Here is a 26,631-nt window from a genome sequence, read left to right as displayed (position 1 = left end):
ACCAGACATCCCTAGTCATCAGGAAATGATGACTAGAGCAATATTTAGAAAAATCTAAACTTTTAAACAATTGGTTTTTAAATTGATGCCTAGCATTCCTCAGTATAAGTAATTTTTCCTACAGAAAAAGACAAGTCAGCTTTTATTCTTAGAGATATTGGAACACATTAATTGAGAGCATAATTTTACCAAAACTAATAGAGTTACATTATAGTCCAGGATGAATTACAACCTAGCAAGATATTAGTCATTTCTGTGCTAGGAAAAATTCCAAACTTTGATACATTAAGCATTTAAAAGGTCCACTTATTCTTATTCTGAAATATTTACCGGTTTTAATAAAGAATGATACTTTTATTTCATTTTAACATTTTCATTGCTCCTTCACTCCAGAAATCAATGACCCATTATTCTCCATTTCAACAGCACCAAGTACTTCCAGCAGTGTTCTGTTCAACACGGATTTAAGCTGTACTTTTTAGTAGCTGACTATTATAACATTTGAGAGTATTCTCTATTTTGTGTCTTAAAACGCTGAAATGTTGCTATTGCTGGGCATAGTGGGATGTGGGTTTGCAATTTTTTTTTTCCAGTCTACCAGCTATGTTGCATTTTGACCCAATCACAAAATATAAATCTATGGGAGTTGGCCTGATGTCAGTTAACAGCTGATTTTTCACAGGTGTAAAGAAAGTATTTTAGTAGAAATTTTTTCTTCAGTACTTGAGTTCTGCAGTATCATAAAAAAATTAAAAGGAATATATTTCTGATTAAAAATACAATGTTAAAAAGCAAAGTAGTAAAAAAAAAATCTTTAGTTACTTCTCAGCAGCGCACAGAAATGCAACTTGGCTGAAACTTCTGCAGTGCCACATCATCTGCTCTGCAGGAATCCTGTTGAAGGCAATTAATTGTTAATTAGTGGTATACCACGAGACAGCTCAAGAAAGGATTGTTTGCTGAGTTACTCCAAGTTGCCATATGTAATTCATGTGCTAGAGCAGCTGCAGTAGCTTAGTGTCTGTATAAATACACAGGTTCTGCTCTAGAGAACTTCACACATGCTGCTGTCTCTAAAACTCTAAAATCCTTACAGAGCTGAAATGTAAACAAATACTGAATACATAGGGTGTGTTTGATCATATAGTGGTTTGGGTTGGAAGGAACCTTAAAGCCCATTCAGTTCCAACCCCTGCCACAGGCAGGGACACCTCCCACTGGATCAGGTTCCTCAAAGCCCTATCCAACCTGGCCTTGAACACCTCTAGGGGTGGGGCAGCCACAGCTTCTCTGGGCGGCCTGGACCAGGGCTTCCCCAACCTCACAGGAAAACATTTCTTCCTGAGCTCTCATCTCAATATCCCCTTTTTCAGCCTCAAACTGTTCCCCCTCATCCTGTCCTTGCAGTCCCTGATCAAGAGCCGCTCCACAGCTTTCCTGTAGCCACTTTCAGTACTGGAAGCTGCTCTAAGGTCTCCCTGGAGCCTTCTCTTCTCCAGGCTGAACAACCCCAGCTCAGTCAGCCTGTCCTCATACAAGAGGACAGAGGCATGAGGATGTTTTTTTTTCATGGAAAAAAACCCAAACCCGCTTCTTACCTACTGTTGGTTTTCTTACTGCTCTAAGTGCTAGCAAAAGTTAAAACCTGCTTTTTGTGAGCTAAATCAGCAGATTAGGCTTTGACACAACATAGAAAAGGTCTGTCTCCAGTTTGGATAGATGACTGCTAACTCTTAAAAGGTGTATATCAGCCTCACTGTTGGGGGTTCCCTCCAAGTGTTGTGGAATGCTCACCAGCTCCTGCTTAGAAGGTAAGATGGTTTGGAAAATAATATGCTTGCAGCAGAAGGAAAATGGGGATCTCAGACTGGCAGCAAGGGACAAGAGAAGGCCCTCAAAGGGCAACATCAATAGATGAAAAGGTGGTTTTCACAGCTCTATTGAACTGTAAATTCAGTATGCAACCATTGTGAGGCATGGGCAGTAAATATGAGAGAGAGATCTACAGTGATAGCTGTTAAGCCCTTCTAAATAGAAACCCAACAATCAGTTGGTGTTTAACTAAAGTTGTAATCTGCAATAAAGAAATCTTTTTTTTCCCCCTTTGCAGAAAACTGATGAGGCACGAATCACACAGCCTATTGCTTTTTGACTTAAGTCCTATCTAATAGCATAGCTAAGGGTGTCTTACAGATTACTTCGTGATCTTGGGCTTTTGATCCAAAGCATTGTGTCAGATCACTATCAGTAATGAAATGCTTATTGTATTTCTTTGCTTTTGTGTAGCTGTTTACCCATGAGGATTCTAACTTTCTGAAATCTTTACATAAGGCTTGCGCAGATTTGGCTTACATCAAATCTAAACTAAAGCTATTAAATCTGGAGGGGATTTTTGTTCCTTCCCTTCAGTTATATTGACACAGGGTTCTGTGTTGTTGAAACAACACAGAAATCAACAGTTACAGTGGCTTAATAAGCAGAAGAAACAGTCCCAAGCCCAAGCCTTTTCATTTCCAAAGCTATACAACGTGATTTCTGCTGACATTAAATATTTGCATGATCATAGTTTTGATGTCTCCGTTAGAAAATCAGCTCTGTTCATAGGAGCTTTAATTCTAATGAGTTCTGGTTTGGACAGCTATTTATTACCTCTTTGTTTTATTCAGGAGAACTGCAACACTCTATGGGCCAAAAGATTGTGCAGTGTAGCAGATACTTCACTCTTGTTCAGCTGTAGTTCTACAGAAAATGAGACATCCTAACAAGGATCTGAAGCACAGGGTACACAAAGCATCGTGATTTCCAATAAAAGTTATACATCCAAAGCATGAGAAGCAAAATGCACAACTGTGTCATGCAGTTTTCTTAGTGTGTTTTTGGAATTACGTCAAAGTTGGGCACTAAGGAGGACAAAAGCAGAAGCGTTAATCTTCCTCTATGTGCATTTGTGTCTTGAAAGTATGGACCAGGTAAAGTCTCAGAACAGAATAAATGGAAAAGTAGGCAGAATATGAGTTCTGGCAGTAACCAAACAAACTTGGGTACAGTGTTATTTTCCTCGGTCTACCTAGGCCTTGTATTTTAGCATCCCAGCAGAATCCTGTGGGAATATGGTATTTTCTTGGCGGTTCCTTTCCCAAGTTACTTGATATATCAATTCCTCATCTTCATTAATTTTAGTTTATAAACCTAATTAAATGTAGTCTTACAAGTTTTTGTTACTTCACAGCACCTTTGGCTAGCAGAAACATCTGCTTTTCCCTCCCACCTCATCTACTTCCCATACAGTGTTTTAAGGGTTTCCTTGGGAGCATCAAGATAACCCTGAATAAGGTAGAACTTGAATTGCTTCGTTAGGTCACACCATTTTAACATGGGACTTGAGAGGAATCACCAGGAAGCTTACTTCTCATGAGGAGGTTGGAGGCAGCAATTCTAAATGCTTCTGCTGAACTGGTGCTACATTATCAGGAATGGAGTAGACAATGCAGAAGAAATCTGCTTCACATGACTAGATTACTTGATGTACAATGCTGCTAGCCCTTCTACAGAATATATGCCGATTTAGTTATCTAGCTAGTGTTTTAGTAATAGATACTGATTTTACTAATAACAGACTTCTGATATTGGTAACTATCGGTTTCTTGCCTTGCAGCGCAGTCCTGTTGCAAGATTTGCTCTCATCCCAGTCCCCAAGCTGAGCTCTGACTGCATGCCCCATGCAGACCTCCTAGCAGACTGACAGAAACAGGCATGAATTTATGAGCATGTGATACACAAGGTTAGTGCAGGAACTGAGATGTAACATGTAACTGAAGAACTATTTTTTTTTCATTGTAAAAGAGGAGGCTACACCAGATAAAAAGGGGGAAAAAAAGTTATCAACTTGTTTTGAAATTTGGGAAGTTTTATGTTGCAAACACTGTGCTGCTTTCCAGTACAATATTCACAAAGATTAGCAGCTAGCAGTTACTTCCATAAACCCTTAAATTGGCAGGAAACTGAATGGGAGTTTGTGCAAGAATACAGCAGTGAATAAAATACTTGTCACTGGGAATTAATAATTTCAAACACTGAACAAATCAGCAGTGATTAAACACCTTTTGCACCTGCCAGTCACTCTATACACTCCTCTTTGGAGCAGACCTCCTCAGTCTGTTACTAGGAGTCTGAAGTCTAGTGGTCTCCCATGTGCTGAACCATCAGTTAAATGTTCTCTGACCCTTAACTTCCCTTCGTTTTTAGAATTACTCTCTCAGGGATGAAATGAGAATTCATTTCAGCTTTGATGTTTAAGTGTATCCTGTTGAGCCTGCTTAGCCTGGCTGGAACACATAAAAACAATGCCCGTTTTCATTCCTGCAGAAAACTACTTGAAGAAGTGGGGGAAATAAAAGAACAAAACCCCCTCAAGGTTGAGTTTTGTGTGTACAAAGCTAGGTTGGGAAAAAAGGGTCTATTCCATCCTCAGTTAATGAATACCAGCTGTGTTAAAACAAACCCACAAAAGGACCAGCCAAACCCAACCCCATCTCCAGTAATGATATCTGTGGAGGATACTTTAAAACAAAGAAAATTAGAATTCTGCAGTTCTATCATAGTGTTACTGCTGGCATTTTTAATTTTGCAGTGTATATTTAACTCGTGCTGTGTATGATTGTATTTAATAAGAAAAAGGCTTCATCCTGCACCCGCTATATGATATATTGCATGCAGATACACAGGTGTTTCTGTAATATATTGTAAGCAGAGTGTAGGACAAGGCCCCAACGCAGGCTCTGGCCGCATGCAGAATTTAAAATCAAAATTCTGAAAACTTCAATGCAAGTCAGAGCTTCAGTGCGTAAACACAGTGCGGCTATGTGTGCGAGCAGGGTATGAGCAGTCTCCAGCTTCCAGAGTTAGCCTGCGTTAATACAAAGTCCATCCGTGGGCATCTCTGCATTGTCTTCAGAAAGCACTGGATAACAGGTTTCCTGGCACTATATAAACTCCAAGGAGCTGGAGGGCAAGAGGAATTCACATAGAAGAGTACCCTGTCTCTGGGGCAGGATCCTCCGGCACACTTAAATGTGATCCAGGATTTCAGAGCCAGCGTTCCGAAGTGCATCTCCTGTAGCTGCAGAGCAGCATACTGGTGATCATAGCTGCTGTGGAGAGCTGGATGCGGGTGAAGATGTGAAGCTAAAACCTGAGTAGGAGCTTGTCGCTTGCTGAGGAGAAGCTATGAAGACGATAGCAGAGGTATTTGGTCTGGGTTGAGAGACATGGAAATCACTGACCTGTAAAAAACGGACAAAAAATGAAGGGAGGGTTATTAAATGGAAAAAAGTCTCGATTTGAATTACATTTTTTTTTTCTATTCTTGCTTCTATTTAGATTGAATTTTAACCAACGCCCCCCCATTTAGAAGTGCCCGTGTTGGCTGTTTTTTCGTTCCCGCTTTCTAAGTGTTCCCCCCCCCATTTCTTTATCATCACTCCCCGCCTCTGCGCAGCCCCCGCTCGCCCGGGTCCCTGGGTGGCTGCTTTGCGCGGGGCGGGGAGCACGGGGCTAGGATGCTGGGCGGAGCGGGGGGGGTAGCCGGCGGGGCAGCTCGAGGGGGAGGAGGCGGTGGTATCCCATCGCTCCGAGGAAGGCTCGGCATTTGCAAATTCCGGCTGCGGAGGAGAGCGGGGAGCATCCTAACCCCGGGCAGCAGTCGCAGAACAGGACGAAGCTTCCCGGATCCTCGTTATCCCAGCGCTGTCCGCGCTATCCTTCCCTCTGCCGCTGTGCCTCCTGCGGCGAGGAGCGGCAGCCGCGGAGACCCTGTCTATCTCCGAGCCGCGCAGACAGAGCCCTGGGTGAGTCCTCCGAGAGCTCCCGTACTGCTCCAGGCAGGCCACAGCCCTTCAGGGATCCTTCCCACATGCCTTCCTTCTGTTCTCAGTTGTGTGAGAACACAACTCTGGAAGGTGCAGATCTTTCTCCTCTGGTAGGTCTGTCAAGCTAGGATACTCGCCTCGGGAGGGATTTTTGAAGAGCTTCTCTATCTGCGCCTTAAAACCTTGTACTGCTAAGCTGGTTGATTTCCCCTGCCCCTCGCCCTTTGCCCTTTTTTCTTTACAACTTTTCTAGCCTCGCAGAGTTGCCTCCTTCACTTTCACCTGCAGGTTCACGTAGGCAATTGGAAGACAGTGATAGGCAATTGGAAGACAGTGATATGCTGAGGGCTTTCTTTAGTCATTAAAAGTTGTTACTAACAAATGGCTTAAAAACTCTGTATGTTCTTCTTCTGTTCTCCCCTAGGCTAAATAGTCATGACAGCTGAAAAGACTATTCCTATCATTAATGGCAAACCAGAAGATGCTTTGGACCAAGAAGCCTCAAGTACCAACCTCGTCCACAGCAATGATAAAAAAGTTCATGAAAGAGGTCACTGGAACAATAAGGTTGAATTTGTGCTTTCTGTGGCAGGGGAGATTATTGGGTTGGGCAATGTATGGAGATTCCCATATCTTTGCTACAAAAATGGAGGAGGTAAGATGGCATCATATGTTGATTTACAGCTTGCCATAAACATGTGGGAAAGAAACAGTTAAAAATACAGTGATTTTTTACGCTAGTAAGAGACAGGTATCAGGATTGCAGTGTGATTATCAGTGATTGATGTGTGGTTAGAGAAGTATTCAGAATCTGACAACTAAGAAAAAGTTGTGGTGTTTCTCTTTCCTTCTTCTGCCCAGATATTGTGTGTTTTACTTTAACAAGTCTCTTTTCTGATAGTAAATTGACATAGTTAAGATTTTTAATGCAGAAGAAGCTAGTGTTCGGTTACGTCAGTACACTGTGTTTTCTTCTGTGTTAACACAGACCTGAGCAGACTTAAGTAGGTTTGTCTGACATATATAAGAATGTGTCAGTTTAGTTTTCACTGTAGTGTACTTTGGAGAAGATGAATAATGTTTTTGATAATGCTGAAGACTACTTTCTTTTTTTTCTGAGAATGAGGAAAGAAAGTGGATTAGAAATTTAGTTTGGAGTTCTGTGGACTGGATTCAGCAGTCTCCCCACTTAAGGTCTGAATCAGTGTTAGTGTAAGCATATAGTCTGGGAGAAAAATAAGATGTTTTGCAGACATGCAAAGGTCTGTTCTTCAGTGTTTGGTTTGCTGTGCCAAGTTTCTTTCCCTTGTCCCTCTAAAACTAGGCTGATTGTCTGAACTCAGTTGTGGTTTGGGCCCGTCTTCTGTGCTGTTTGTGCAAGGACAATGCTGCTGTGCGAGATGTATTCGTGATCTGTAGCTCTGTTCTTTATGTATCTGTATGCTGACAAAATTAAGATAATGGGAATTCACCTGTTCTCAGAATGATGCTACCAAGTACTGTTGTACTATATATTAACATGCTGGGTATGATATGCATTTTTTTGTTGATTGTCAAAGTTTTCCCAGAGAAATTTTGGCAGAGGGAGGGTTAGAAATATTTTCTTGGCATATAAGGAAGATTTCTCTGTTCATACAGTCACCTTTATATGCCAATTTTTGTGTACATTGTAGATTCACAGTGTGTTGCTGTTGTTTTTAAGGTGCTAACATTAGGTAGAAAAAATTCTAACCATGTTTTTGGATGATTTAGTGAAAAAGTAATTACTTAAATATCATACTGCATCACCACTCTTTCTTTAAGAACAGAATTAATGTGCATGGTTTAATTGGCCATGGCCTGGCACCATAGGAAATTTGCCATCACCTTCAGTTTTGTTCAGTGAGGATTTGGTCTGTGACTGGTGTTTTTCTAACTCTCTGGAATGTCCTGCTGGAATTAGACCAGAGTGCCACTTTTTTAATGCACGAAATGTAAATACTGAAAACTACTTAGTGCATGGTGAGTATGGAAGCAGCACTGTGGAACTTCCGAGGTCTGACCTCTCTCTGGTGTTCACGCTGAGAGGTAACAGGAAGGAAGGGTAGATATAAGCTTCTATCATTTTAATTTGTTTTAATGGATATTTAGTGGGTTTTAGGAAAATTAATTTCTTTGAGTGTTTAGAATTAGATATTTCTAGGAATATGATCAGTTTGCAAGCTAGGAAGCCTAGTGTCCTCTAATTGTCATGATGTATACCTGTTGTAGAACAGTGTTGGGAAAATGGAGTCAAAGCTAGTACTTTCAATTTCAACAAGTTGCCATGTTAAACTTGCTGTGATTGAGTGTGTGAGTGGGCCAAGCTGAATTTGATCTTGACGAGCAGTTCTGGTCTGTGAGGATTTTCTTCAAACTGTTTGCACAGTAAATCATCCAGAGAAACCATAGTTTAGATGCAAGGATTACATTCTGTGTGAAATCCACATTTATTGCTTTGAGATGCATCTGAGATTAAACTGTAAGCAAATTTCCTGGCTAAGGGAAGAGACTACTCAGAGGGAGATCTCTCTTGAGGTGCTGGGTCTGAGGAAGATGAAAGTCAAAGCAGCTATAGTTAGTTGCTTCAGCTTTCTAATCAACGTGAGTAAAGCATGACAGCGGCTGCAGGTAGGGGTGCTTGGGGTTTGGTATGTTATTTTTTTTAAGATCATGAATAGGATACATGTTTGCCTTGTAGATGTAGAAACTTTCCTGAAGTATATTCAGAAACATTTTGTTCATAGTTAATATTCTGAAAGAGATTTAGTATTAGAGAGGTAGCTGTTAAGGTGTTGTTCATTAATGATCAAAGGGGTCTTCAAGACTCCCAATGGAGGCAGGAGATGCTACTGTTGCTGGTAATGAGGAGAACCAATCAATGCAAGTGATGGTGGACAGCACTGTAAAGCACGTCTTCCTAGGAAAAACTGCAGCCACCAGAACTTCTGAATGTTTAGCATATGTTGTTGATTTGAAATTGAGTGAACGGTGGGATGCTTACATCATTTAATGGGAGCTTTGAAGGAAGTTAGTGTTCTGGGATTATTTGTTTGGGAGCAAGCAGGTTGAGGTCTGGATATAACACACTGTGTGTGGTACTAACCTTTATTTTGATAGCATAATTAGAAAGTTAATGCTTTGGAATTTTCCTGCACCTTCAGATAAAATTTTCTGTGCAGTACTTTGCTGCGCCAGCCTGATGGTTAAACGAGTAAAGCTTTCTCACTGTAAGTAAAAATAGCACAATCAGTTATTTTGTGCTTTCTTCTCAGTATTTATTTCCTTTTTTCCTTCTTTTAGTCTAAAAATGTAGTCACTTGCTTTTCACCTGATTCTTTGACTCATCAGAAAGCCTGAGTACTTGGGGAATGAGGAAAAAAAATCTTTATGCCTTATATGTTAACCAATTCTCTGCATAGTCAAAAGGTTGTTTTTTATTCCCCATTATTTAGGTTTAATTCTAAATAGAATACCTAAAATCTACTTTATTAGCAAGTAGCATTATGTCTAACATACCTATCTCTGATGTCTTTGCTTTGGTATACTTCACAGCCACATTCTTCAGGTGCCGTACCTAACAACATGATCAATCAATAATAATGCAATCCTTCTTCTATGTATTATTCAGAGAAGATTTTGTTGTTATCTGTGCTGGAGTTCACTGTCAGCATCTAACAAAAATGTTGATGCTTTGCTATTTTCCTAGTTTTCTGTTAATGTTTCTAGCTGATAAGGCCAAGTCCTGGTTTCCTGTAGATCATCATAAATTTGTTCTCCTAAGTTTGTTTCATCATTGCCTTTCTTGATGGTCCTTATCATTAGGCTTATCTAAATAACATGCAAAGGACTTCTTGGATTTAATTTCATAACACTTCTTCATTCCTGCTTTCTTGAGAACTGTGAGAAAGACAACATAGGGTAGACTGACTTGGTGATGGTCAGAGCAGAACTATCTGTGACTGAGCAAGACTGTGGTCTCTTCTGTGTTTGAGAGACATGAGCGGAATTCAGTGTACACTGAGGAACTTTGGTCTGGTCTTTGTTTGTCTGTGACATTGGCTTACAGGTTAACATGTGATATTGGGGGCTAGGAGTAAACTCTTCCTGTACTTTCAGCACAAGGCCTGAGAGGTGGCTGATAGTTGAACCTTCCTTTATAAAGAAAATTAATTTCTCACTATGCTGCTAAGAAACTGTATTCATTGTAACCAATACCACCACCACCCATGTTTGCTTGTAGGTGCTTTCCTCATCCCCTATGTGGTTTTCTTCATTTGCTGTGGAATACCAGTGTTTTTCTTGGAGACGGCTTTGGGTCAGTTTACTAGTGAAGGAGGCATTACGTGCTGGAGGAAAGTTTGCCCCCTGTTTGAAGGTAATAAACAGTTCTGTGTTCTGCCACAAGAAGATGCGTTAAATATGAAGTAAAATAAAATAAATGTGTAAAAATTTAAGCATATCTTAACTTCAAGCAGTAAGTAATTCTTTTAAAATTACCTGAAAAGTAAAATCTTTCTTCTGTCTCACTTTTTTTTCTCTAGGCATCGGATATGCTACCCAAGTTATAGAGGCACATCTAAATGTATATTACATCATCATTTTAGCGTGGGCCATCTTCTATTTGTTTAACTGCTTTACTACAGAGCTTCCTTGGGCAACCTGTGGGCATGACTGGAATACAGGTATGACCTCAGTAGAGATTGTTGCTATGCAAATAGTTGCAAGTAGTTGATTCATATATCAAAATGTCAGGAACAACACTATTCTGGTAGAAAAGTCTGTGGAAATGGGCCAGTCACATCACACTACACAGTCACAAAGGAATCCTGAAGACTGATTTATACCTTTTCAGTTTAGGTCACTGTATAAGCATTTGTTCATGCAGAATATCATGTCAGATAGCAGAAGACAACTTTGGGTTTTGTTAATTCTGTAAGGTATTCTGGTTAAATCCCAAGACTCTCATTTGCAATCATATCTATTCTGCCTGAATACAGTAAGTGAATTCTGCTGAAGAGCTGATGACTTGCTCTTTCACTGAGATGAAATCAGTTGAAATTTAAATGGAGGAGAAAATATTACGTGTGGAGCTTTGGGTTCGCTCTTTTTAATGCTGAATGTTGAGGGACAATGTTCATCAAGCTACTTACGAAACTTTAGTCAGATAAATAATCCTTACTGTGTGCAAAGCAGCCTCTTAGATGAAAGATGAGGTGTGTATTTGTGTTAGCAGTGTAGGGCTCTGCACCTGTCCTCTCATGGATATTTTTATCTGCAATGCCCTGCTTATTGCACATAAAGATTGCAAACATCTGTGGCAGGAATACACACTGATGCCCATATTTCCATATTCCTGAAGCTTTTATTTTTTAATTTATTTTTATTACTGTCTGATTTCGCATCATGTACAAATTGCACTGTCTGTCAGCAATTCTCATATTCTTTGAGCACACTTAAAGCTAGCTGAAATCTTGAGGCTCAGGTTAGGCTAGGGAACTTGTCTTGGGCCCAGTGGATATGGAGCACTTCAGTATCAGCTTTGGCAGCCAGTATTGATCACTATTCAAATACCAAGTGTCACCTCAACAATGCTGAGCTGCTTTGGCATCCTTTCTCTAATGTTAGAGATCATCATCATAATCTAGAGTGACTCTCCCCATGCTGTGTTAATCCAGAGTGGATTCTCATTGCTAGCAGTGTTTCATAAGCCAGTTGTTACCATTAGCCTTTGAACCAGCGGCCAGAGTAGGAGTGTGTTGTAATTCCCAATCAATTGCCTTGGTTTCTCAAAGTGACCTTTTCCTCCCCCAAATATTTTATTGGCCCTTGCGATCACAGCTGTGCCTTTGTAAAGTGTTACCAGAGAATGTATCATACTGCGTGGTTATTTTTCTGGGAGAGACGTGGGATATGATGACCAAAGTACTGCTCTACAGAAGTAGCAGCTGTGGCATTTAACATACCCAGAAATCCTTTAACCACACAGCGGAAATGTATTACAGAATGGGAGCTTTTCAAGATGCATAAACTAGAAGATGCATAAGAAGAAATGTACTTGCATGTCAATATAGAAATCTCTTTTTTGTTCTTTTATAGAAAACTGTGTGGAATTTCAAAAACTTAATATGACCAACTGCAGTCAAGTCTCTTTACAAAATGCCACTTCTCCAGTGATGGAATTCTGGGAGTAAGTGCACATAAACTTTGTTTGATTAGACTATTTGTTATCTTCTAATATGTTGATCATTTATATGTGTTTAGGTATCATGTAACCCTGTAACACTTAGTGATGTGAGTTCACGTGGAAATTTTCAGCCAGAGAGAGTCAGGGTGAGAGTTTTCACTTTTTTTTTTTTTTAGAGGATACAAGGAAAGGAATTCCATATCCTGAAAGAACATAGAACAAAGTGTGCCACTTGCTTGGGAGCTTGGCTCCTGCTGCTGGAGGAAAGAACCTCAAACCCATACTAATGAGGAGACAGAGGTGAAAGAAAGAAATATTTAAATATTTCTTGGTTTTTTTCCAGGACATTTCTTTTCTTAAGAGTTTGAGATTTGCATCTTCTTCCTTGTTTGAGGTAATAATACTGTGGCTTCTGTATCTCATTTATTTTTTAAAGGACTATGTAAGGGTTAGTTGTTAAGCTGTAATAATAGGAGAGTTTAACTCTCTTGTGTCTCCTTGCTCCTGATTTGTAGTTAGAGTAATAGAGGAGAATTATATCTCTACAAATATAGTCTGCTTTTGTGATGACACACATTTTTTCTTACTATAAAAATTTAACTAGTGCATGTGTAGTCGTGTATTTATTCCTTGCAGTGTGTAGTGTGTTTTAGGACAGCTACAGAAATGGAATGCTGCTTTTAAAACTAAGTCATCTCACAGTTCAGTGTATTGCAAAATTCTGGGTTACTGAAAGTTTTTAAGGGCCCATTCTAATCTTTTTAATGTTGTTATTGAGATAGAGCCTCATTCTGAGGCTTTGTGTTCAGAGTTCTGGTTTATGTTCGGGACAGCAATAGCTACGCTTCAAAAGGACTGTAAATTCAGACTATCCTTGAATGGAGAACTCTATGCAGACGTCATTTTCTTGAATGTTAGTATGTGCTGTGCTATTGTCTTTGTGTCTGAACCTCTTTATCTTGCTATACCAGTTACCGTCACCTTATGGATAGTAGTTGTTGCTTCAGGAAGTAATAGTGTTTTGCTTAAGAATAAGAAAAGAAAACCCAAACAAATTAAATCTGAATGAGGCATAAAAATGCATACACTTCTCTCATTAAAATTTTGGATAATCTGAACGCCTAACATGCTAAATCAAAATATACCTACTCTACCCACTGCCCAGCTAACGTTTGAGAATAAACAAGCACGCAGATGGCATCTCTTATTGCTATGAATTCATTGTTTTTGACAAAAATATCTTATAGTTCTTTGGGATCACTACAGCTAAGATTTCATATAGTTAGAGTAAATGAGCAAAGTATTTTCTCCAGCACTAGTCTTACCCACTGTGAAAACAAATGTACACTCTTCCTGCTGAAGGTGTTTGCATTGTTAAAATTTAAGTTGGCGTGACTTGAAAAGTTAAAATAGATATGACAAACTAGTTTAGAAGTGGAAGAATGAGCTTTATTAAGTATCAGGACTGGATTTGCATTAAAATAACTAATAAGAAAGAACAGAAGATTATAATTAAGTTATGCCTTAAATGTACATAAATGCACAGTAGCGCTCCTTGTGTGTAGATGGGCAGTGTAGATCAGAGAGTAGTTACCACATAGTAAATCTGTTACTGAACTAGTTAATTTGTCCAGTAAGTTGTCTTGTAGTCTGCAGATAAACATTCCCAGAAATGTTATTTAACTGAGATAGAGGTCTTGTTCACGTATTTTTGCTCTACTTTATAAATTGTAGTATCAGGAATCATAAATGTATGGAAAAGCTCTTTGTGAAACATATAGTGAAAGGAGAGTTCATGGGGTAGCCTGTGCAGAGCAGATGCCTGCTCCTGTTTTCAGAACTTGGTGGTTAATCGGAGAGAATCTTCATTGCTGCAGTAACCAGTCACAGCACTGAATTAATTTGCGTAATGACCAGGTTCCTCACATTTTATTCAGTTGATGCCTGTGAAGGGAAGGAGGGAGCCCTGGTTTCCTTATGAACAATCACACCATTCATAACCTTTACTCTTTGCTCTCTGCGGTGTCAAGTCTGCCATTGAAACTCCTCTAAGTTGTGGCCACATAAAGCCAATTTATGATGTAAAGGTCAGCTGGGGGAAAAAAGTTTGGGATTTGTGGGTTTCATTTGATTTGTATTTTGTCTGTTACCATCTGAGATAATCTGTGAATTAAAGTGGCAATTATTGTGAGTAGTGACCCTATTTGCTTACTGTATGCCATCTCACTGCATGTAGAACTGAATACTGCATTTGTAAACTGTTGGGCTGATGTTACAGCTTTCCTTTGATAATTATATCACATTACCACAGCCTTCTAGAGTAGTCGCATTATCTTCAGGTTTTTTTTTTTAAATTTAATTTAAAATTAATTTTAAATTTTTAATTTAAAAACAAAAAAATTAAAAAAAAAAACGAAAACCCAACCCCAAATGCTTGTGTAGGACTCCATATTTGCACAAATTACTGTTTTGGCAGTGCGCTGTGTTTCAAGCCCAGTGCTCTGACTCAATTAATGATGATGAGGGGTAGACAGGCTGCTCTATATCACACAGCAGAGTAGCCTGGCATTCTGTAAATGCCAGCAGAGGTCAGTAGCAGGGGCACAAGCTGGATTTGGTTTTGTGTGTGTGTGCATAAATACACCAGGTCCCAAAAGATGACTTTACTTCTGGCTTTGAAAAAGAGTCTTTTTTTTTTTTTTTTTTTTTTGTCTGTGTTCCCTCCCCCTTTTAACTAGCACTACTAGGTCTTTTCCATCATCTGCCCTAGAAGGCTCAGCCCTTCTTTATTCACGACTGGAAGCAAATCTAAATCCTTGGTTGGTTTCAGGATTGCAGATAAAGGCTTCAGCTGTCTGCTGAAACATTTCTAGCTGTTATTGCCTCTGTGGCCTTGGTTACTGCTATAGCTGAAGTCAAACTCACCCAAGCGCAGTGATTACTGAGAGGGTACTTTGCAGTTCCATGAAGCTTTTCTGGCATGCAGACGAGTAGCTACTCTTCCTGAGGTCCACACAGAGGATCCTGATTCTATGCTGCCCTCGCAGGTATGGACTCTCTTCCTCTGATAATCCAACACTCTCCACCATCTCTGATGGCTGGATCACACAGAGTGAAGGCCTGTTCGTTGTCAGGGATGGATTGGTTGATATTTCAAAGAAAAAGAAAGTTAAGACTAAAGAGAAATGCTACAGTAGGTTGTATTCTCCTTTTGATACACTCAGAGAATCTTATTCTATGTGCAAGGACCTCAAAATTTGAAATATTTTTGTGAGCCTGTAATTGCTAACAACTTCTCTATAGGTCTACAGCAAAAAATGGTCTGATCCTGATGAAGGAGCAATAGGCAGAGTCTGGGAGTTTGGACTATACTTGTTTTCCTGATTAGGAATGTCTGTCCATGTTAAAGTTTTAAAACTTCATTTGAGTTAGCAGACTAGCCGCTGACTACAGTTATCAGTGTTGACAACTCTGGGAAAAATTTGGAGATTGAAGGATTTCTTACCTTACTTAAAAAGACCTTGCCCTGTTAAGTGTAACATTCCATCTGCATGTGCAGTTTTCTAGGGTAAGCTGCTGAATTGATCAAATTCACTTTATATTATTCAAACTCTGATGCTTTCTTCTAAACAACGGCAGGTAATAGTCTGAAACTTTCACTCTTCATTTCTTAGTGGTGCGTAGCATTCAGCAACTGTCCAGTTAACTGCCACTTACGGCGTTTCTCTAATCCAAATTGGATAGCTTGGTCAAGGTTTTTCTTAGAAAAAAATAATAATAATTTCAAGGTATGACGTATAGAATTTTTCATGTCTAAACTTTAAGTAGTTAATAGTGATAGCTGCAGTAATAGTAGAGGTGTTGGGTAATTTTCGATATGTTTAAGCAGTCCCATGAAAGAGAGCTGTGACTGTGGATGAGGCTGTATTTATAGACTGGGAAACAGAACAGAGAGGAGCAGGTGCTCTACCCCATTGTCTATATGCTTCCCTAAGAGAGGAAGTTGCCTGGCAGGTATGGGGGCAGCAGCCACGTCTCTGTGCACTTTTGGCTGCTCCTCCAGTCTGTCACCATGGATGGGAATCTGAAGTTTCGAGTGCCTGAGAAGGGAGCTAGACAGACAGAGGACCCATGGCTTTGTGGTCGATTCCATCTCAATAGTTCTTTATTGGCTGTATAACAACAACTTAGTCCTCTGTAAAAGAAGGTCTAGTTGTTGGCCTGTCATTCTCTGAAGGAGGTGACATCCTTAGCATTTCCAAGTAAAGCCTAGTGAGAAAAAACATGTTTTGTCCAGGGAAAAGAAAAGGGTCTATTCTTAGTGAAAAGGAAAAGGCACAACCCCTTGCCTCGCAAAGTCAAAAAGAGAGTTTTTCCTGTTTCATTCAGGCTGCAAATGACTGCAGAAGCCATGTTGTGGTTAATCCCCATTGCCCTATGAAAAGTCATTAGCAAGTTGGGCCTGATCTTGCAGGGTTCAGTACTAGAGACTTTCAGCACCCCTCGGAACTGTGCCCTTTGTGCATGGTTCATAGGACATCAAGATGTGCCAGACTTTCTCATTGCTGTTCAGTTTGTAAGAGGCAGTGCGAAAATTACTTTTGTTTGGAGTCACGCGAGGTTTTATCTGGTTTTGCCTCACAAATACTGACTTTGCCAGTTTCAGTTGAAAGAAGTAATTGGGATAGGTGTCAAAATGCTAAATCACTTTCTTAATATTGAGGGATAAACATTACCATAAACCAGGCAAGTGGACTTCCATGTTCTTTGGTTTTTGTCTTAAGTGTTTTTACTGTGGAGAGAAAAAATACATTAAAAGATGCAAAGTCAAGTATTTGAGTATTAGCAAATAGTAGAAGTAAGATTGGGCAATTTTAAATTTGCGTCTTTTGTGAATATGATCATCTTTAGTTGGGGCTGCCTAATATTTTTCGGTACATCTGCTTTATTCTTGCAGGAGAATGGTCAGGGAGCCAGAACTGTGCAAGTATTCAGTAGTTTGTTCTCTTTGTTCATTTTCTTATGTTATATATTTTCATTACTATTGGTTTCCTGCTCTGCTGACAAAGGTATTAATTTAATCAAGGCTTCATAGTCTGTTCATGGTATCAGTGGCTTTGCAATCAGTTTTCTTGATTAATTACACATCAGTTTACCTTCACATAATCTGAATGAGGTCATTGTTCCCATTTTGCATAAGGGGTTCTGAGCCACAGAAAGAATCAAAGTGCTAAGTATGAGAGGCCTAAGCCATTTTTCATGCTATTTATCATTGAGGTTGCGCAAATTTTGTGTCAATTAAGAAACAAGAAAATGTATGCAAGTCAGCTTTGTCCAAAGATAAAAAGTTACTTTAATTGAAGGCATCATAATGTTTGCTTGAAACAAGTAATTGCTATTTCATTCTAAACAAAACATTTGATTTTGTGCACTTGCATCCACGTTTGAGGGAATTATTAAAAAAAAAAAGCAATAATGTTTTGTTGTCTTTGCCTTAATGACTTGGTGTTTAGAAGGCTCTCTTCGTTGTATTTTGCTTGCAAGAAATGGAGTACATGTGTTCCACTTCCTGGAATGTGTTGTCTTGGGTGGGAATTTCGCCATCTCCCTTTGAACTTGTTCTAATTTTATAAAAGTTAGCTCGTCTTGGCGTACAGGATGGGTTCCTGACCTCTTGCTTCTTGGGTGGGTGCCTGAGATAGGTATCATCACAAGAAAAAAAAGAAAGAAAAAGGTTTAGATACTTCTAAGGATTATTTCCTGACTTTGGCTTTTTAGACTTAGAGTATTAACAGAAAGGATGATTGCTTAGGGTTTTTGCTCATTAAATGCTCATAGGAGAAATGTTCTTGTTGTGAAAAAAAAGTACATTGAACACACTCTTTTTTTATTATTTTTTTTCATTGTTTTCCACTGTATTCTTCTGTGGCAGCAAGGAGATTGATTTGCAGTGTCAAGAGAACTTTCTGAGGAAGACTCATTAAATATTGCTATGGCATTCCTATAAAGGTTGCAGAGTATTAATCAGTGTAGGTCTTGAAACGATGATGCAGGCATAGTTATCCTCTGCGTGGAAAGGGAGGTGACTGGTATTCTCCCAAAGTCCCTTTCACAGCTATTTTTTAATGATTTCAACTCTACCAACGTGTCATTGTTAGCAAGCAGTACTAGATATTTTAGAGGGAAGTGTGTTGAAGCAAGATCATTCTTAAAAGTTTAAAAATGGATCATGAATGGAAGCAACATTCAACCCTTCTTCAGGACCTGAAGAAGAAGGAACTAGGCTGAGCAGGAGCGAATGCTGTTCAACTAGGAATAATTCATTCTGATATGTGTATGTCACAGAGAATATGCCATAAGAGGTAAATATTTTAGAGCTATGCATAATGCTTTAGCTGAGGGATTCTCACTAATCTTACCCCCGGGAATTGTCTGCTGCTTTAAAAAAAAAAAAAAAAGCCAAGTATGGAATTAAGTGGATTTCCGGAAAAGAATTCTCATATTTTGAGAGAATTTATTATAGATTCTTAAGTACTTGTAAGAGCTGAAATACATCTTTCTAACTGTTGAGCTCTGATGGCCCAAGTGGGTATCCAGCAATATCTGGCAAGGATTATTTGTAGCGCTTCTAGAAGCCTTGCAGGTAAGTTATATTTCCTATTTTAGAATTTACATAAAAACTTAAGAGAGAGGTTTGTACACGACAAGGATTCTGTATCCTTTGTCAATTCTGCATGTATAACTTTCAGAATGGTGTAAATGTCAGCTATGTTGACTTCCAGTGGGAGTTTAGCACTCATTTTGAAGTACGTGTACTTTTAGCAACTAAATCTGCAACAAACTCACTGGAAGATCGATCACCTTTCTTCAGCTTCATGATTATGTCCATGCTTCTTCTGGAGGTGTGTCAGTGATTGCCACACTGCTGAAAAAAAAACGAACACAATCAGCCCATTTTTAGCTTCCTACAGGTTAAAATATTGAGGGGAAAGATTTATTTTTAAGGCATTACATTCTCTTGAATGTACATGCCTACTGTGTGGTATTAATAGGTCATTCCTTCCCATGACATCATCATGTAACCAGAGCTCCACAGGATTGCCAGCCAAATGAGGGTTCCTGCACAGGCCAGTTGTGCCATGTCCCCTCTTAACACTTGTCTCCACTGCTCCTACTAAGGTTCAAGATTGCACAATACAGATGCAAGTACGATCAGAACCAATTTAATATGCAGCCTGTGTCATATGTGTTACTAAATATTGACATTTGTGTAGGCAATGCAGTGCATATTACATGTAGTATGGGAGTAGTATGTAGTATATGTTATATTTTGGGACTTGCAATTATAAGGGTTGTCACTGTTGAAATGTATGTTCCATTCTGGTAAAAGGCAGAGGACTCCTACACATTTTTGTCAAAGCCCTGCATCAGGTAAGTTCTCTTCTAACCAAAATTTTTCTTCATTTTGTTGATTGTGGCTACTCAGTGGAGCTTGGAAAATCTCCTTTACTTTATTTGGCTGCTACCTTTTAATAAACAGTCCAGCAAAGTATGGAATAGGGTGTTTGATTTATGTTTTAAAACTGAGAAATGTTTCACAACTTTCATTTTGCTAGTATGTAGAACGTTGCTATACCTTATGCATAAGGCAATTTTGCACCAATCTGTATGTTTTCTTGTGTCAAGAGGTAATAAACCACACCAGAGAAGGGAAACAGTGGAAAACAGTGTGAGTAATAAATGCCATAATAAATTGACTCAGGAAGTAACAAGACTACCTCTTTTACCTTCATTTTATTAACAGATAAATCTTCTTTTTACCTTGTATAGTGTATATATATTTAGAAAAAAAATCCTGAGGTGTATAGTAAGTAAACTGTTAACCTTTTGGTTTCAAATTTTTATATCCTTTGCATTCAGCAAAGATTTTGTAAGTTTACCATATAAGTAACATTATCAGAAGTTATGAGTATGTAGGACAATGGGTATCTCTATCTCAAATATTTAGCACCTTATACACCCTATTTAATACTGGGGGTTTTACTGCATGAGAGAAAAGTGTTCTGTATTCAAAGAAAGGTGGGAAGCATGTAATTTTGGTAAGCTCACCTTCTCCTAGCTGTTACTTCTTACTTTGTGAGGTTTTAGTGTATCTGGTCAGTAAATGGGAGACTCTTGGCTTAAGCAAGAGTCTATATATATACTACCACCTATATGTTTATGTATTATTACTATTGAAATAAGCGTTCTTTCCAATGTGCTTGTTCCTTCTCAGCTGTTCCTTGCCCACCTTTGAGTTATGCAGTCTGGGTGCGTGGATCTGCCTTTCTTCCATATTAGACACCAGTTAGCACAGATTTGACAGCTGCAGGGAAATGTCACAGCTTCCTGAAAACATTTCAGCACAGGAGAACTTTAGTGTTGTTCAGCAGGGCTGTTGGTTCCATAGAATTAAAAGAGCAATTTCACTACACGAGAGACCCTTCAAAGCCACTTGCAGTTGGAAGAGTTACAGAAGAACTTGGAGAACTGCTGCCTGGGGAGGGTGTGCTGTCGAGTGAGCCTCAGCATTCAGGATTTTAAGTTCTCTGTCTAATGGTGGGAAAGCTGCTGTGATTCAGACAAGAGAGGACAAATGTGGCTGGTGGGGAAATAATTAAAAATTGCTGTTTTGAAGCCTTTGCTATAGGTGTAGAGTGAGCACTCTCGATAAAATAATGTGTCACAAATACACAAGATAAGCAGCTGCCTCTGATCTCTGACAAAATGAGTGTAACTTCTACTTCTCTGTGTGTCCCTGGCAAACATCTCGGCCTTTCAGTGTGTCTGGAAGTACTGCAATTGCTATGGTCATACAAAGGAGGCTGATTTTATGGCTGCTAACTGTAGAATCTACTAATGAGCATCTGACAGTGCAACAATCCGCAGTGTGATTGTCTTTGTGCAGATGTTTACCGGAAACTTGGATGCTGGTAGCTCTCTGGTACCCACAGAGGATTCTGGTGTGTAGAATCTGAATCCCACCATTTTCAGAATTCAGTTAATATCTGCTCAAGTTTCTGTGTGTCAGAAACTGTATACTTGCACATAATACTTGAATACATTTGGATGTGAAATAGTCAAACCAATAAGTTCGCACAAAAATTTGAAAATATTAACTGTATGAAAGGCAATGAGGGAAAGAAGGATGAGGGTTTAGGAAACATGTCTTTGGATAGAAACCTGAACTCATTTGAACACAGGAATAGAGGGTGTCTGGAGGATGTTGATAATTTTCTACTCAACTGATGGGTTATCTATGCAGAACTGGCACTCAGATATTTTCTGCTTTCTTTGTACCAGGAGCTCAGTAATGAGATTCACAAGTTGAATATGGACTGGATCTGAAAATCTGTGGGGATGAGAGGAGCATAGGAGCATACCAAAGCATATCGTAAGAAAGGCCACTGTACAGAAGTACCACTGCTGCATAGTGGCTTCATTTTGTTTTTCTTTCATTCACCACAGAATGCTCTGAGGACAAGGTCTGTCCCAGAGCACAAAGAAACATTGCCAACTATGCTCCTAGCTGAACAAATACAGATGGAGAAGTGTCCTTGAGATGCTCTTCGTCTCTTTGGGTTGTTTTTGTTGGGTTTTGGGTTTTTTTTATTTAAAGAATTATGTCTTAGAAACTGTTCCAAATCAGAGAGGGAACATGAAGGGACCTTCCTCAAATAGATTGAATCTGTTATTCAGGTTTCCAGATCATGAAATAATGCAATAAGTACTCCTGGTACATTCCTTCCAACAATGTGTTGGCCGAAGTGAATCCTCTTTCTACCCAAAAGCCTGGGACAGCTTCGCATATTGGAACACTTTAATAACAATGCTCTTTCTCAGGACAATGTAGTGTTCCCCCAGCTGAGAGTGTAGTGTTGTAAGCTTTCAAAACATCAGTTTTCAAATTTGGATGTAAACGGTTACTTTTAAGCTAGGAGTAGTCAGAAGTAGCAGTTACCTCATATGTGTCTCTGCAGCAATTCCAACAGTGTAGGGTCCTTTGGTCCCGTCAGAGGTACTGAACTGCTACATTGAAAGGTGTTTTAGTACAGCCACAAACAAGTTAAAAGCATTTGCAGTTAGAATATAATACCGTTTGAAATAATATCCTCGTGGGATTTGATCTTTCTAAATTTTGCTCAGGCATAAACATGTTTAATGATGTTGATTGAAAGAACAGAGGAAACCATTAGCGACGGTATATTCCTCAAATGCAGGTAGCAAGAGGTCGTGATGTGCGGTCTGTAGTTTCTTGCTGTGGATATTTTATGTGTACTTGCAGCATGCTGAAATTTTTCTGTGGCTCCGTTATCCCTTCTCATCCCCAGACTCTCTCCATGTTTATTTGTTTATACCAACACTTCTGTATGGATTCCAGTTAAACTGTAAGCTTACAATAGGCATACAACAGTTGGCACTATAAGCTATGACCAGGATAAATATATTGTAGTAATAAAGTCATGATTTTGTTCAGTCTGCTTGTAAATAACCTTGTGAACAAGCATCTCCATTTCCAACAGCTAACAAGAAACATAAAGAATGCCAGCCTGCACGTGCATGTCCTATTATTCCGCTTAAATTTAACTTTATTCATTAGATTCTTGTAACTTTTATCGCTTCTTTTCTGTGTTATGTATGGGAAGAAAAGTAAAGATCTTTCTTCAACAGCATTTAGTCAAGGTATAAATGTCTTACTAGAGGTGGTGAAACCTTGAAACATAGTGTGCCTTGGGTGTGAGACGCATCATGTATCCACTCTAGTTTAAATTCCATTTTCTATTTACTAGGAAAATATTCTGTGTAGAATTAATAGTTTGCTACTACTGAATGAAAAGCCTTGCTCCAGTTTGAATTAACCTTTGCATTCCATGGTAACCTGAATACCAGTGGAGCTTGTGGCCCTCAATATTTGTTCAATATGCTCAGATACCACCAGTCCCCTGGCTTCTTTCCCAGGCTAGTTCAAGAACCTGGACTGCTGAGTGTTTTTAAACAACAAAACAAAAAGCCCCCAAACACCTCCAACAACAGAAAACCAAGCACAATACCTAAAATAAATCTTTTCAAGCTCTCATCCCTTTGTCTTTTCTCTGAGGGCCAAAAATAGATGATTGGTATCTTCAGACTCCATGCAGGACAAATCATTTTACAGCAAATGTTTCACATAGTCTGAAGCTGCTGGCAGCAAACTTGGTACCCTCAAAGTTACTCTGCTTAAAATGGCTTTGTAATAACCAGTGATCTTATATTCCGTAGTAATTCACCTGGTTAGCTACAGCTGCGTCCACCTGGTACTCGCAGCTACGGGGTTCCTGACTTTTGTCTATCAGCCTTGTTGGTTATTTTTATTTCTTTAAATTTGTGATGATTTCCAGACATTTGCATCTATTAAGGGAACATTAGGTAACCTCTTCCTGAAGCCAGTGTCTTTTCTCCTTAGTGCCCTGCGAGGCAGAGGTGTTCGTAGTATTCCTTGGAAGGTGAGCACATTCTGGTCTTAGGCCAGTGGCAGGCATGAATTCTAGCGATGAAGTTTCAAGATATTCCAATGAAACGGCTGTTAGGGTATTTCTTCTCATGTAGTTTTGGGGGAATTTAGTTAAAGTTCCCTAGCTCTAGTAGGATTAGATTTAGTGAAAGGTCCCCAGCCTCTGAGACAGGCAAGGAAAAAGATTTTTTTTTTTTTTTTTCCTCATTTGCACAAGTATGAGCCAAACCAGCTGAAGTGAAAACAGGCTCTCCAGCTTCTATCTGTATTTTATAATAGCGCTGTTCAGGACAGACAAGCGTGATTCCTTTGGGAAAATGTGCAGAGTTCAAGAAGCAAAATCTAGGAGGCAGCTACTGAACTTGTCGGCTTTTCTATATTGTGTCTGGCAGATTTGCTAAGTCAGGTGGTTGCTGGTGTTCTAACCCCTCCTGGGATATTCCAGTTTTACAGATGGAAAGTTTTAGCACAGAGAAATGTCTTGAACTCATCCCTTAACCTATGAGTCTGATTCACTTATAGAAATTGGCTGTGTCAGTTATATCCTGTGTTTTTCCTGAGACTTGTCAGGCTTCTCTAGTTACCTAACTAGGGCACCTTGTGCTCAGAAAAATCACTGGTTTTCTTTTTGACTTTTAATATCATCTCGTAATTGGAATATAAAACCACTGTAAGTTTGTAGTTTGTCTCAGGATCTCATCGCCTTGTTTTACAAGACCACGGAGTTGATGCCAGGGGTTGCTTAGAGTGTCACTGATACCCTCTGTTCAAGAGTAGTTTCACTTACAGCATTCATGAGGCGTTTGCAAACTCTTTCCATTGCAATCTGCATAGATTACTCCCTTCTGCTCTGCTTTACTGTGTGCAATCACAATTGCTGAAATGTTGGTGGAAACAACCATCATCCTGGCTGTTGTAGAACTCTTTTCCAAATGCTTGTTATTTTGAATCAAACACATCTCTTTCAGTGCTCATTTTACTGCTCTTTCTCTCTCCTTCCCTGCATTAAAAGGGGAGAACAAGGTAGTATAGAGGACTTGCAGTGGTGAGAAGAGGAGGAAGCAGAGAGAAAGCTATGCTGTCTCTTTTTGTTACCTGTGTAATTTGGGCAAGGTCATAGCAGCTTTTAGGTAGAAGTTGAGCTGCTGCTGATCAACTGTCATCTTCTGTGCAAATACCTGTATTTGGTGGGGAAGCCCTGGTCCAGGTTGCCCAGAGAAGCTGTGGCTGCCCTGTCCCTGGAGGTGTTCAAGGCCCATGGCAGGGGGTGGAACTGGGTGGGCTTTGAGGTCCGTTCCCACCTAAACCATTCTGTGATTCTGTAATATATTTATGGAAATGCACACGGAATGAGCCATGGCCAGTCCCTGAGACATTTGATTAAGCTGATGAAACGCACAAATGACTGAAACAAATAGTTTTGTTTATAGAACTAGCAAATTGCCAAATGCGGTCTTTAAGTTATATAAAAATAATGACGTGTTTCTAAATCTCTGAATGTATGGAATTTCAATCCATATCAACTTCTGACTCACATAGCAGATAAATCATGCTTTTATTATTGTGGAAAATTGAGTTTCCTGAAAATAAATTCCTTTAGTTGTCTATAGGATATCTTTCAAGTGTGAAGAGCAATCGAAAAATTTCAAGAGAATTCATTAAATCACTGAGCACTGTAGGAATAAGTTTTTGCTCTTGCTTTTAACCTCTTTATCCACAAACCCAGGAGTACCTGTGTTTTATTGATGGGCTGGTAAATAACTTACATTTTCTTTAATCTGAGTGTTTGGTTAAAGTAAAAATTAAAGGGCATAAAAGGACAGCACATCTCCCTGAGAAGAGAGTAATTCTTACATTAAAAAAAAAAAAAAATCATTCTCATTAACTACTTCCCAAATTCTTGTTTTCTTTTTTAAAAGAAGTCGTTGCTCTCACTTGTTCTTGTTTAGTGAGTGAAGCCTGGCCCCAGTGTCTGAGCTGTGAGGGTTGTTCCTAAAACACATGAGGACTTCTGTTTTTAGAACTGAGTGGCTGGTGTTTCAAATACTCTATTTTCAAACAGTAAATGCAATACGTATTTTCGCAGGCTGCTTTTCACAGAAAAAGAGGTGTGTTTGGTGGTTACCAAAATGTTTTAATGTTACCATTTTCTAAAAAAAAAACATCTAGAAAATGTCATGATGTTTGACAGATCTGAAAAGAAAATTTTTAACATTATAGTTTCAATTAGCAAATGAAATTTATGACAATAAATGTTACAAGTAAAAATAAAGGTTTGAACTTTTTTTTTTAAAAAATACAATTGAGAAAAACATTATTGAATTTCTTTATTTTGGACTTATTTGTGTCAGTTATTAATTCAAAGAAATTTTGGTTTTTTTTCTTTGACTTTTACCTTGTACAAAAGCAATGTTTACATGATTTATACTTTGTTTTGACCGGGAAAAATTAAACATTTGTTCATTTTTAACCAGATGTAAAATCCACTGAAAGTATTCTGTTTCTTCCGTCTCTTATCTCTCCGCACGGTGCGTGCTCAGTATCTAGTATCCGGGAGTCTCCTTGTTTGGAGCTGGTTTGGTTTAGCCCAGTGCTTTATATGTGGTGCTGGCTGACTTCAATATTATCATCTCTCTTTTTTTTTTTTTTTTTTTTTCCCCCCCTTGGAAGACGCAGGGTGCTGGCTATATCTGATGGTATTGAACATATTGGGAATCTTCGCTGGGAGCTTGCACTGTGCCTCCTTGCTGCCTGGACTATCTGCTATTTCTGCATTTGGAAAGGAACAAAGTCTACTGGAAAGGTGAGGCTAAAACTGTGTAACTGTGTGCCATCTTGATTATGACTCTTTTGTGTTCCAAACCTGTGGCAGCATTTACGTTTGTGCGAATGGGAACGGTAGGATTTCCCATGTGTCTTGGGTTGCTGTAAGTAACTGTACTTGGTGGCATATAAATTGTTACTGGGTAATTAGCAATCAGTCATACTTGGTGTTGTTTTATTCCTCTTGGGTTTAATGATTTTCTTTT

General features: G+C 39.2%; 1 protein-coding gene across 2 annotated transcripts in view; it reads left to right on the top strand.

Moving 5' to 3' along the window:
• The first annotated feature begins 5,105 nt into the window (after positions 1 to 5,105).
• The window catches only part of LOC104057207 (sodium- and chloride-dependent GABA transporter 3), a 71,658-nt gene continuing 50,132 nt past the window's right edge, over positions 5,106 to 26,631 (top strand). Inside the window, exons 1-6 of one of the 2 annotated variants that reach the window (XM_054076216.1) lie at positions 5,106 to 5,244; positions 6,292 to 6,522; positions 10,129 to 10,263; positions 10,430 to 10,570; positions 11,985 to 12,075; positions 26,273 to 26,405. In XM_054076216.1, the coding sequence (XP_053932191.1) occupies positions 6,303 to 6,522; positions 10,129 to 10,263; positions 10,430 to 10,570; positions 11,985 to 12,075; positions 26,273 to 26,405 (720 nt within the window). In that variant the 5' untranslated portion in view covers positions 5,106 to 5,244; positions 6,292 to 6,302. Of the gene's footprint in view, positions 5,245 to 5,596; positions 5,847 to 6,291; positions 6,523 to 10,128; positions 10,264 to 10,429; positions 10,571 to 11,984; positions 12,076 to 26,272; positions 26,406 to 26,631 lie in introns of those variants that run through there. The other variant, XM_054076215.1, reaches the window with a different exon arrangement.

This window comes from Cuculus canorus, chromosome 11 (assembly GCF_017976375.1).
Source record: "Cuculus canorus isolate bCucCan1 chromosome 11, bCucCan1.pri, whole genome shotgun sequence".
Classification (NCBI taxonomy): domain Eukaryota; kingdom Metazoa; phylum Chordata; class Aves; order Cuculiformes; family Cuculidae; genus Cuculus; species Cuculus canorus.
The sequence above is the reverse complement of the archived record's forward strand: the minus strand, read 5'-3'. Positions and strand labels throughout refer to the sequence as shown.